Raw genomic sequence first — 12,794 nt, forward strand, 5'->3', positions numbered from 1 at the left:
AAGATGGCCGCCGCAGAGCCAGTGTCTCTGGACAAGATGGCCGCCGCCGCCGAGCCAGAGTCTGTGATGGTCCTGTCCAGCTCAAAGCCCTCTTCGCCGCTGGTCCCATCCAGTCCAGAGCCTCCTTCGTGGTTGCTAAGGTGTTTGACTGCTGTTGCTAAGGTATTGTGATTGGTTGCTAAGTAGTTCTGGGTGGTTGCTAGGGTGGTCTGGGTGGTTGCTAGGGTGTTCCTGGTGGTTGCTAAGGTGATTATATGTGGTTTCTAAGGTGTTTGACTGCTGTTGCTAAGGTGTTTTGTTTGGTTGCTAAGTAGTTCGGGGTGGTTGCTAGGGTGGTCTTGGTGGTTGCTTGTGTGTTCTGTGTGGTTGCTAGGCTGTTCTTGGTGGTTGCTAAGGTGATTATATGTGGTTGCTAAGGTGTTTGACTCTTGTTGCCAAGGTGTTATGTTTGGTTGCTAATTTGTTCTTGTTAGTTCCTAGGGTGTTTTGGGGGTTTGCTATGGTGGTCTGTGTGGTTGCTAAGGTGATTATAATTCTAACCGGAAATTTACATATTGCTCCGCCCAGGAAGCTGTCAGCCACATGAACTATGTATCTTTCGAAAGGGTATGTTCTCACGTTTTCAAAGAGTCTAGTCCCATGTATGTGCTATGTACGGTTCATGAGATATTGACCGTCAACAATTTAACCGGAAGTGAATGTATATCTCCGCCCAGGAAGTGGTGAGCGACACATAATTGGTACCATTCGAAGGGGTTTGCTTTCCCCGTTCCAATGAGTGTAAATTCATGTATGTTGTATGTTCGGTTAATGAGATATTGACCGTCAAACTTTTAACCGGAAGCGGCCATATCTCCTAACTAGAAGAACGGAATGAAGCATGCGCGGGGTTAAAAGAAAGGTCCGAATGAGGCCTTTAAGATGACACTAGATTTATGTGTTTCTGAGCTTTGGGGGCAGAGCTATGGGACATAATATATTTGTGTATTCAAAAATTATCTCGGTCTAGGAAAGTCGCAACTGTTTGTAATTGGTGTCATTTTAAAAGTCTCTGAGAGTGCTTTCCAATGTTACCTTGTTTGTGTCGCTGCGACCTTCCCAGGCCGAGATACATTTTTGAAACATGAATATATTTGGTCCCATAGCTCCGCCCTGGAAGGGGTCAGCGACATAAACCAGGTATCATTCGAAAGGGTTTTCTCAGACCTTTCCAACGAGTCTACTCTTATGTCTTTGTGATGTAGGAGTCGTGAGATATTGGCACTCTAAGTTTAACCGGAAGTGAACATGTAGTTCCGCCCAGGAAGCAGTCAGCGACATTAATTAGGTAGCATTCGAAAGAGTTTTATCAGACCTTTCCAAAGAGTCTACTCTGATGCCACTGCTATGTAGGAGTCATGAGATATCGACACCCTAAATGTTAACCGGAGGTGGACGTATCTCCTAATTAGAAATGCGCATTGAATCATGGGAGGTGTTAAAAGAAAGGTCTTCGTGAGGCCTTTAATATGACACCACCCTTTTGTCGTTTTGAGCTTTGGGGGCGGAGCTATGGGGCCTAATATATTTGTGTATCCAAAAACTATCTCGGTCTAGGAAGGTCAAAACGACTCGTGATTGGTGTCATTGGAAAGGTCTCTGTGAGTGCTTTCCAATGACACCTTGTTTGTGTCGCTGCGTCCTTCCCAGGCCGAGATACATTTTTGAAACATGAATATATTTTGTCCCATAGCTCTGCCTAGGAAGCTGTCAACGACATAAAGGTATCATTCGAAAGGGTTTTCTCAGACCTTTCCAAAGAGTCTACTCTGATGTCTGTGGTATGTAGGGGTCCTGAGATATTGACACTCAAAATGTAACCGGAAATGGCCATATGTCCTAACTAGAAGGTCGCATTGAAGCATGGGAGGGGTTAATAGTAAGGTCTGGATGAGGCCTTTAAGATGACACCAGATGCATGTCGTTCTGAGCTTTGAGGGTGGAACCATGATATAGTGTTTATTCATACTAATTATTTAGTAAATTGTCTGTTATAAATCAAAAATAATCGAAATTTCGGCAAATTCTGCTGGGGTCACATGACCACTGTTATGTCACTACTAGATCAGTAGTAAAAATCTGAATCTGTATTTTTTCTGATTTTTAAAGGCCCTTTTTTGATCAAAAGTTGTAATTATTGTGTAATTACTATGGTAAACAATCGAAATTTCGGCAAATTCTGCTGGGGTCACATGACCACTGTTATGTCACTACTAGATCAGTAGTAAAAATCTGAATTGGTATGTTCTGTGATTTTTAAAGAGCATTTTTTTATTTAAAGTTGTAATTATTCAGTGATCATACATTAACAACTCATTTTTACCCCAAATTTATTATTATATGGGTAATTATGATTTTTTGGAACATTAAAATTCATTGTATGACCATTAAAACCTATTAAAAATTAATAAAATGCATATTTTTTGGTTAAACTCAACTGAGTTTGAATACTGTGGGAATGGCAGTTGTTGTTTTTTCTTTGTTTACAAACAACGTCTGGTTTAGCAGGGTCACAGACTGCAGCAGCTTTGTTGGTGTGAGGAGACTGAATAGGGAGGTTGTGTGGTTGTATTCAGAGCAAATTTGAAAAATTACAGTACATTATGGCCAAGTCAGTGCTTTATGAGGCAGGGAGGGTGAACACAGACAATATTTTGTCTGCTGTTGCAGGTTTTCCTGAAATGGAGGATTTTTTAGCTGATGAGAATGTGAAAATCCCCATCCATTGTACAACTGCTGAATGTGACAGCATATACTTTACGTATGATATTGATGGGGTTGTTGTACAGCTGAATGAGTTGTCTGGTGTGCATGGTCGTGTTCATTATCTGTTCCTGCCGGAATTTCATCCACATATGATGAATGAACATTTTGACATTTTGAGAAAGCACTTCAAACTGAGCAACCTTACTCAGAAATATGTAAGTGCACTGCACAATTGCACTGGTTGGACGCTGGGCCATGTTGAGGGGGGTTATTTCATGAACATTTCTGTTGTTCCACAAATCAATGGGACAATAGACAATATGTTCCTTGATAAGTATGTAGCCAAATGTAAGACTGCTGAAATATTAAATGCAGTTTTACTGGAGTTCAAGTCCGCACTGCGTGCAATGGCTCCTCGCAACATGGATCGTCCATCCATAATGAAGGCGAATTTCCATGACCTGTCCCACTTCAACGTTCTTGCTGGGGACCAGGGCTTCTTGTTTAGTGTACTGCAAAAGTGCATTAACAAGATAAGTGAGGGGTTCAACGTCCAGGTGATGTTGACACTGTCCAAGTTTGGACAAAAAAACGATGACCTGCTGGATTTGGGTACATTGGTGGATGCTGAGTGCATTATGTGTGTGTCTGTGCACACTGCATGTACGGTCCACTCAAAAGACCCAAAGATCCACATATTTTGGTCTCGGTATGGTGTGCAGGAGGTGGTGGGGAATAGAGGGAGTTTGTTTTCAGCTCTCTCTATCAATGAAACAGCGAATTTCTCCTCCAACCTTGATAACCGGGGTATAGACATCTCAAGGGCACTTCGGGGGATTTTCAGAGAGATCGACCTCGGTTACACCCTGACGTTTGTGCAACTGTATTCAAATACACCGCACAACCGACTGCAGAAAGTGCATATACATCCAGTGAGTGGGTGCTTGGTCACCTGTGGTGCATGTCACCCAAGGCACCAGAGAACCACGAGGAATAGGGCAGACACATATCTGACTTACATGTCAGATATGTGTCTGAAGTTCGGTTCCACAGTAAGGGCTCGTATTGAACAAGTTGGGCTCTTTGAGGGGGGTGACATTCAGCATGTGATGGATGCTGAGTCCTCTTTCAATGAGGAGAAGTTGCTTAGTTTGCTGAGGGACAAGCCTTTGCTTGTTCCCTTTACTGATATAACTGCTGATGGTGGGGCCATTCACACAGTAAAGAGTGTAGCCCAGCACATTCTGAAAGAAGAATGTCATGTACACTTACGGTGGCTTCAGAGTGAGTAAATCATGGGGTAATTTGAACTTTTTTTAGTGAACTATTCCTTTAACTGTAAGTTATTGTACATACATTTGTTTCTGCAAATTTGCTTGAAGAAATCAGATTTAAAAGTAAAAAACAGGTAAATGGGTGTAACGTTAATGAGAAATGTTAGCATATTATCATACTTTAACTGGTTTAATGTTTTTTCTTGCTATAATAATTAAGTATTGTTGGAGGGAGTCTGAGATATAAGATCAGAATCATGATTAATGGCCTGGTATGTTTACATATTTGACTCTGATCTTTGCTCTCAGTGTACATACACAGAACAAGCATAAACTAACAGGGCAACAAGCTAAATAAAAACGGACACAAACTACAGTGTACAGTACACACATGCACACACCAGAAACAAAACATTTGTAGACAGCAATTGTTGCCAATGACTGCTTTAATGTTATTGTAGTGTGTTCACATGACAAATAATTTAAGTAATATTAAAATTTATTTTGTTTATAATTTTTACAGATGTGAAAACTTCACCCCAAACTGCAACTCTAGGGTGTGCAGTTGGCATTTCCCCAATGGAAAAGCTGCTGGGTCATCGCAATTTGCTTGGGATGAGGGGAAGACTTTCCAATTCCCTGAGCACCTCAGACATCTCCCTAAACGGAAGAAACAAATGGTCCCAAGCAGTGGGGAACGGATGCTGACATGGTAACTGCACAGACCCCATGTACTTCAAAAAGTCTTGTGGCACTTGAGGTGGAGAATGACATGCTGAGGAAAGAGAATGACCAATTGAAAAAACAATTGGAGAAACAGAAGCAAACTTTTTCCTTTAGTCAAATTTCTTCCAGCCCTGACAGAGTTCAGTATTTTACTGGATTGCCTGATGCTGCCACTGTCCTGTTTTTGGAAGCACTTCTTTCTAAATTTGAAATACAATATCATTCTGATTGGACTGTCCAAATTATGCCCCTAATTGATCAATTGCTCCTGACCTTAATGAAGCTTAGACTAAATTGCGGCCACGTAGACCTAGCAACCAGGTTTAATTGTAGCACAGCTACAGTAACCAACATCTTCACCACCATCATTAGTGCCCTGTATGATGTCTGTATGATGTGTATGTCGGTTTGCTTGAGAACAACATCCCCTCAACAGCCAAGAATCAGACATCACTGCCATACTGCTTCCAGCCCTTCCCCAACTGTAGGATCGTGCTCGACTGCACAGAGGTTGCCGTCTCTAACACAGAGAGGCTTGACACACAGTGTCATTTGTACAGCCAGTACAAAGGACGAACCACACTTAAGGCTTTAATCGGCGTTGCGCCTAACGGAGTTATTACTTTTGCCAGTGACCTGTACGGTGGGAGTGCCTCAGACAAGGCAATAACAGCTGACTGTGGACTTCTCCAACATTTAAATCCTGGTGATATGGTAATGGCAGACAAGGGCTTCACAATTCGGGACATTTTGCCAGAAGGAGTTTCCCTGAACATCCCCTCTTTTCTCGTCAATGGACAGTTTACGCAGGAGGAAGTGAACAATAACAGACTCATCTCAAAAGCTAGGATACATGTGGAGCGTTCAATTCAGCGTAGGGATGGGACGGTATGAAAATTTAATATCACGATAATAGTGACCAAAATTATCGCGATTATCAATATTATCACGGTTTTGTTAAAACGAGATGAAAGTGTTCAAAAAGAGTTGATGCTCACACTGAAGACATTTCAACAAGTTTTATATTTGAAAATCAACAAACAACAAATAAAACAAGCAGCTCTATGCACTTTTTAAAGCATTTCCTTCCTTATAATGACGGTCGTCAATAGCAACGCATTATAAGACCGCGCACATGCATTGTAACGGCCACCTAGTGTTAAGTAGTGTTCATGACATGAATGTGGATGTGCCTTTAAGATAACTTCTTCTATGGTGTACGTTATTGTATGCATGCTGTTTTTATGTGAGCGCGCACGCACAGGGAGAGTGAGATTGATCACGCAAAGAGGAAGATGACCGCTCTACTGCTGACCGTTGTTTTATTATAATGTGTTTACTTTGATTTGTAGCGTGTTTTAGAGTGTTTTCTTTTCCCTTTTAACATTCGCTCTTCGACATGTGAAGTGTGTGCTTAACTGAGAGAAAACATCTATAAAAGTCTTGTGGAACTACCAGTTCATTTGCACTGTCTTGTATTCTTCATCTGGGCAGACTTCAAACTCTCTGACAGACGTTACAACATGTATCACAATGGACGCGCTCTCTCGTTTCATTCAAATACAACTTGCCGTCTTGCGTCTCCATTTTTAATTGTATTGAAAATTAATAAATCAGAGTTGATTTATTGTTTATAGAGTTTGATAATATTGTTGTGATCATCTTGTCTGAACGATTGTTTTGTAGCCTACGCTGTACATGATTTATAAAAAGGTAAGAAAAGATTAATCTCAATTCATTGTCCCCGTAATTAGCCTATGTGGTAAAAAAAAATATCGGTGTAATAAGTGTATAATGAATATAAATTATTATCCCTTAAATGTCACTCTTAATAGTCTTGTTTGAACTTGTTCGTTCGTCTTTGGCTAAGCCACTTGCTGCGAACTTTTATTTGCGGAAGCCTCACGTTTATTGATATAAAATAGTTAAACTTAAAACAACATTTCATGCCCAGTTATTTCCCAGACATAGTTTTGGTATTGAGGTCAAAGTTAACTTGCCTTGCGTTCGCTATACAACAGTCGGTGATGGTCACACAAGACGACTCGGCAGATCTGAAGTTATTGCAGCGACTTTTTCTTGTGCATGTTCTGCTGACAGGGTGACCATCCTCGATTAAGTTTCCCTCAGGACTTTTGTTAAAGCCAAAATATGACCACACATCAGAATTGGTTCTTTTAAAAGGCTGAAAATTCTCCCGAGCACGGTCACTGCCTTCCGCAATTCCTTCTTGAATAAAAAAAATAACATTGCGCCTGCGGCTGCGTCAGACTGTTGCTGGCTGAACAGGATCTAAAATCGCGATAATCAAACACGGTTTTAATGATAATTAAATTTTAAACGATATTACTAACCGTCAGTACATTTTATCGTGGTTTATCGTAAAACCGGTAATCGTCCCATCCCTAATTCAGCGACTGAAATTGTTTCATATTTTGGACCACATTCCGTACCAGTTCAAACAAAATATTAACAAAATTCTTAAAGTGTGTGTGTGTGTCTTACAAATTTACAAACACCCATTCTCCGTGAAATTGGATGAGTTAAAGGTATTGAGCTTAAAGGGATAGTGCACCCAAAAATAAAAATTAGCCCATGATTTACTCACCCTGAAGCCATCGTCATTATATTGTGCGTCAAGTTCAAGGGTTACTCTTTTAGCATAAGCTTATAAAAGCTTAGAAGAGCCAGGACATTTTTTAATATAACTGATTGTATTCGTCTGAAAGAAGAATGTCATATACACCTAGGATGACTTGAGGGAGAGTAAATCATGGGCTAATTTTCATTTTTGGGTGAACTATCCCTTTAACTATTGTACATACATTCGTTTCTGCATATTTGCTTGCAGAAATCAGATAAATTTCAAAATACAGGCTAATGGGTGTAATACATATGTCTGTATATAAATAACTGTATATATAGTTTTATTTGGTTACTCTATATTTTAAGGTGTCAAGATTACAGTATAATTATATATTGAAGTACTGAGTAATATTAGGGTAGGATTGGTTGAGGGTTAGTTGCATGTATTTATGCTTAATGTACTGTTATTGCTATGATACGTACATGTAACATGTAAAAAGGACATTGTAAAATAAAATGTTACATTTAAAAGTTTTGTGTGTAGCATGAAGGTCCTACAAACGTGTATAATAAATAAATGCCTTGCTTGTGTGAAATGCCAAATTCTCATTTATTTTCAAATTGAACAGTACTTACAACTGTGAGAGAATGTATGGTAGGAAAACATCTTTATAAAATATTTCCAGAATGTTAATGTTAACAGCCCATGTTGGGTCTTTGAGCAGAAGGACAAGGTCAAGAGGAGTCCACACAAGCAGGTGACCACTGTTAGCTCCGGTCAGGTGCAGGTTTCCCTGGATCTGATGCCAGTAGTTGTGAGTTTGTTTTAGTGTCAGGGAACCAATGGCTTCATCAAACTCCAGGAAAAAGTCCCTATTCTCTGCAGCCTGCAGGATAGTCTTGGTTCTGGCTGACCACGGACACTTGACTTCAATCACGCAGTTTCCAGACACCGTCCCATCCGGAGATCCACCAAGCAGGCCGCTATCAGATAGGAACAGTCCCCTCTCTTGTATAACAACACCAGTGCGCTCAGCGTATTCCTGCTTCGCCCTTGGCTCATGGAGGATTCCCCAATCACATGCCTTGGGGGGAGGGGACAAATACCACTTAGTCTTAATAAGTGTGTTCATAGACACAGATGCCTTCATTGTAAATATTCACTATACTACAACTTACTTTAGATCCTTCTTTGAGGTTGTACTGGCCAAGCAGGGTTTTGAATAAGGAAGGCGGGTAAGACTTCCGCTTGACTGCTGCCAATACCAAACCAAAATTACTTGCGGTTATCCTTTTCTTGCGATATGCAAACCTGTTAAAAGAAACCAGCCACAAGAGAGGCCATTGTTGCGCAACAATTGGCATTACAGTTTCATGTAAAAAAAAAACATCTGACATATGACATTTTGCATGTGCATTTTCTAAATTCTGAGCAAATTTACAGCCTTTAGCAGACATTTTTATCCATATCAACTTTAAGTAAGTACATTTTTCGAAAGCAACTAACATTCTTTTAGAGCAGGGGTGTCAAACTCAGTTCCTGATGTGCCACAGCCCTTCAGAGTTCAGCTTCAACACTAATTAAACACACCTGATCCATCTAATCAAGGTGTTCATGATTGTCTTAGAGTAATGACAGCAGAATGTCATCAGAGCTAACTTATTTATGCTTGTGTTGTCTTTTTCCATGTGATAAAGTTTCAGAGTCTTTAGCTCTCAGAACCACCAGAATTTTGTTTTTATTAATAAGCTTTCTTACCATGATGCGTTCTTAGCCTGGCCAACTGTTGCTTCCTCAATCTGCTGCTTCTCCTGATCATTGACAGCACATATAGAGCCTTGTCCTCAGCTTGGACAAAACCTGGGCTGGTCACCAGCCCATCAAATGTCTTGATTGGGAGAGTCTAGATTTAAAATTAAGCACAAGTTGTGAAGTCAGTGAGGTGTCCACATACTTAGCCACATTGTGTTTACAAAATACATTTGAAATGAAAGCAATGGTTTACATACATACACACATACGTGTGTAGTTTACCACATTTTTCATGTCCCTAAATTATGTAATGTTAGTTTTTAACTATAATAAACAGTTTGAAACACTTGGTTCAAATTTCAAGAAATGATTAAACATAACATTGTACAAAATTATGTGTTGGGTGACAAAATCCTAGCTGAATTGTCATTGGTTTAATGTAGTGTTATTGTAATGTTTCTACTAATTTTAAGGGAACATGAAAGTACAAAAGTAAAAAAAATATATACCTGAGGCGTCTCTGGACTCCTGGACTAAAATCCACCCCATCCCTGTAAAACGCCCAAGTTGCAATAAGGACACCCGAGCCCATTCTTTGTCCTCCTGGGTGACAGGTCTTTTGATGCCAGCTGAAATAATGGTATAAAACTGGTTATAAAAATGAAAATGAAAATGAACGTTTCAAGTGATGATTATTTCTCAATTTAACAGCCTTTTATTATGATCATTCATTTATAGCACAAAATCTAAGCTTTAAAAAAAAAAAAATATCACAGTGTACATCTCAGGCTCACTGTCTTGCAACTATATTTCAATGTGGTGATAAAGCTCATGGTCATGAATTCTAGCTGAATCACAACACACCGTGAGTGTATGTCAGAAGAGTTTCATAAATATGATTAATCTAATTAGCAATAGCCTTAAACCACATTACGTGTTTAAGAAAATAATTAAAACCAGGCAACATCAACAAACTTATTACAAACCTCGTGTTGTGGTTGGTGTCATCTCAGACACTCTCTTGGATGTAATTTCGTCCCCCTTCGGAGTGCTGGCCTTCTTCCACACACATTCCACGTCGGTGCGGGACACATTTTTCTCAACCCAAATCAACAAAGCTGCCATATGATGGCACTTATCTCTGCCGATTGGGCACTCGCATGTGCTGTACCTGACTGCCTGGCCCTCAACGTGAACCTGTATTGAAAACAATTTAACCCTCACCCTAACACTTCTAAAACACAATGCTGCCAGCACTATGTTTATCCTAATACTTCTGTAGCCATCTCGGGGCTGTCAGATCATACTAACGTTACTAAATTGACTAGCTGCTAGCCTAAGTTCACTAACTTAACCCTCTAAAACCTGGCAGTCACATATTTGCCATTTCATCTTCGTTTACATCCACAGTTATAGCAGTCCTGAACATGTTTTCTTTTGAAATACCTCATCCAGAACATGGAATATCAAATTATGTCAACTAGCTAGCTAGCTTACAGCTAACTCACCTCAACCTCGTAAATCTTCTTTTTCATTGATGCCTGGACTCTACCCTTAATTATGCCACCTGAGTGATGAGCTACACTAACCACTCTGTTGGAGTTAAAAGAATTTAAACCCTTTTTGACCGCCAAGGGTGCCTCACTAAAGAAGGACGTGATCGTAAATAAATTTACAGGCTCCGCCATTGTTATTTCTGGACGAGCGGAGCGCTTGGACCCGGAAAAGGCTAAACGTCACGTGTGACGTCAGACTTAACAACCGGATACCCATCAAAATCCGCTTTTCTCAAGATAGAATTTTTTGTCTAATAATTTGAATGTTGTATTCGAAAGGAGATGCAAAGAAATTACACATTGCTGGGTGTTCAATCATTCAATCATTATGTACATGTGGAACTATATTATTGTGAGAAGCTCAACATAAATACACCTATTGTATAAATAAATAATAAAGATAATATTAATAATATTTAAAATAATATTTTAATCATTTGTTTAGGCTTTAGTACATCACATACAAGCCAGTTATTTAAAGGTGCACTATGAAAGATTTGTTCCAAATAAATATTTTTTTTTTAAATCCTCCAAGCCACTTGCAATTTTATGTTTCAACCACAGATGGTGACAGAGAGACAAAAGTTCCATACTGCATAGGAAACATCATAACCGATCATAATCCTACCCCCCTAGATGAGACTTGGACCCTCCCAAAAGGGATGAAAAAAATTTTTTTGGGGGGTACTACTACTGAAAAAATAAATAATAATAATAATAAAAAATATCAAATGAGAAAATGTTTCTGCCACCACAATTTCAATATGCATACCTTGGTCACTTCCCTGGTTAATTTCTGTCCCTGCCCCCATGTTCTTTGGTTACATAATACCATGCAACTAAAAAAAGAGAGAAAGCAAGTATATAACCCTGTATATCTGTATATAAAACATGAATACAGTTGAATAACTGGTATAGTAAAGTTAATCTTTATTTTTTTTATTTTTATTTTTTTTTGTGATGAACATGATCAAATAACATGTAGGCCTTAAGCCTGGAACACACCAAGCGATATTCAAAACGGTAAGCACGCACTGCTTTGTTTACGGTGTATGTATCTGTAGCCGGCAGCGTCGGTTTCCCTTTTTGAATGACGAATATAGACGAATATATCTGCAGAAATAGACAGTTGTCTCATTTACACGCAGGCGCAGAACGCGCATTCTAGCTGACAGTCGGCAGTAGTTCTCTCGGTGTGTTCAGGTGCCGCTTTTAACCCCGACGCCAGGCGACGACACAGTCGGCTTTCATCAGCGCTAGTTCGTTGGCTTGGTGTGTTCCAGGCTTAAGGCCTAGTTCTAGATAGCTAGGAAAAAAAAGTATGGCAATACCTTGAATTGAAAAAAATATGCAGCATTCTAATAGATGCATTTAGAAGTAATATAGCTCCTGAAAGACTTTTCTGTAATCATGCCATTTGAATGACCAGTTAAAACTGGTCTTGTATTAAGTATGTGACCTAAATATGTGACCTGATCCAGCAAAATGAGTCACAGTGACCCAAATTTCAAAATTGAGATTTTGTTATTAATGGAAAGAGGAGACCATAAGCTTTCAAATGATATCCTAGTCATAGTCATACCTTGAATGGTTGTAAAGATATACACATTTGAATTATGGTCGTCTGTCCTCTTTTTCCAATTGAAAACCTGAGAATATCGCTTTTAAAGTTTTTTTGCCCGTTTTTTGTTGATATCTTTCAAAATCCATTGCATTTAAAGGGATAAACTATTTATTGTACAGCTTAATTTGACCAAAGACATTAATATATGCTATTAAACCAGGCTGAAGCTCAAATTATTTTAAAGTTTTTATTTTAATAAATAATTTAAAAGGCACTTTTACAAACATTTACTAAAATCAGAAAGATTGAACAGAGGTGCTACAGTTTTCCTTGAGAGAGGGTGTGTGTGCGTCTCTCTCTCTCTCTCTGTGTGTGTGTGTGTGTGTGTGTGTGTGTGTGTGTGTGTGTGTGAGAGAGAGAGAGAGAGAGAGAGAGAGAGAGAAAGTGAGAGAGGCAGAGAGACAATGAAACAGAGAACAAAATACTGTTAGCCTATGCAATATCTTTGTGTAGGCTAGTTGACAGTAACAATAACAGTGTAACACATTCATAACGGAGATACCAACAGTTAAATATTGGGTTAAAATAAA

General features: G+C 39.3%; 1 protein-coding gene across 1 annotated transcript; it reads right to left on the reverse strand.

Moving 5' to 3' along the window:
* Positions 1 to 4,679: 4,679 nt before the first annotated feature.
* LOC311070402 (uncharacterized protein) lies at positions 4,680 to 10,619 on the reverse strand (the record flags this gene model as incomplete). The annotated part of the gene is made up of 7 exons (XM_084094228.1): positions 4,680 to 4,794; positions 7,968 to 8,416; positions 8,511 to 8,643; positions 9,091 to 9,175; positions 9,594 to 9,713; positions 10,071 to 10,281; positions 10,593 to 10,619. 7 exons carry the CDS (start codon positions 10,617 to 10,619, stop codon positions 4,680 to 4,682), a joined length of 1,140 nt encoding a protein of 379 aa, XP_083950354.1.
* Positions 10,620 to 12,794: the final 2,175 nt, after the last annotated feature.

This window comes from Abramis brama, assembly GCF_963993115.1.
Source record: "Abramis brama genome assembly, chromosome: 20".
In the NCBI taxonomy this organism is placed as follows: Eukaryota; Metazoa; Chordata; class Actinopteri; order Cypriniformes; family Leuciscidae; genus Abramis; species Abramis brama.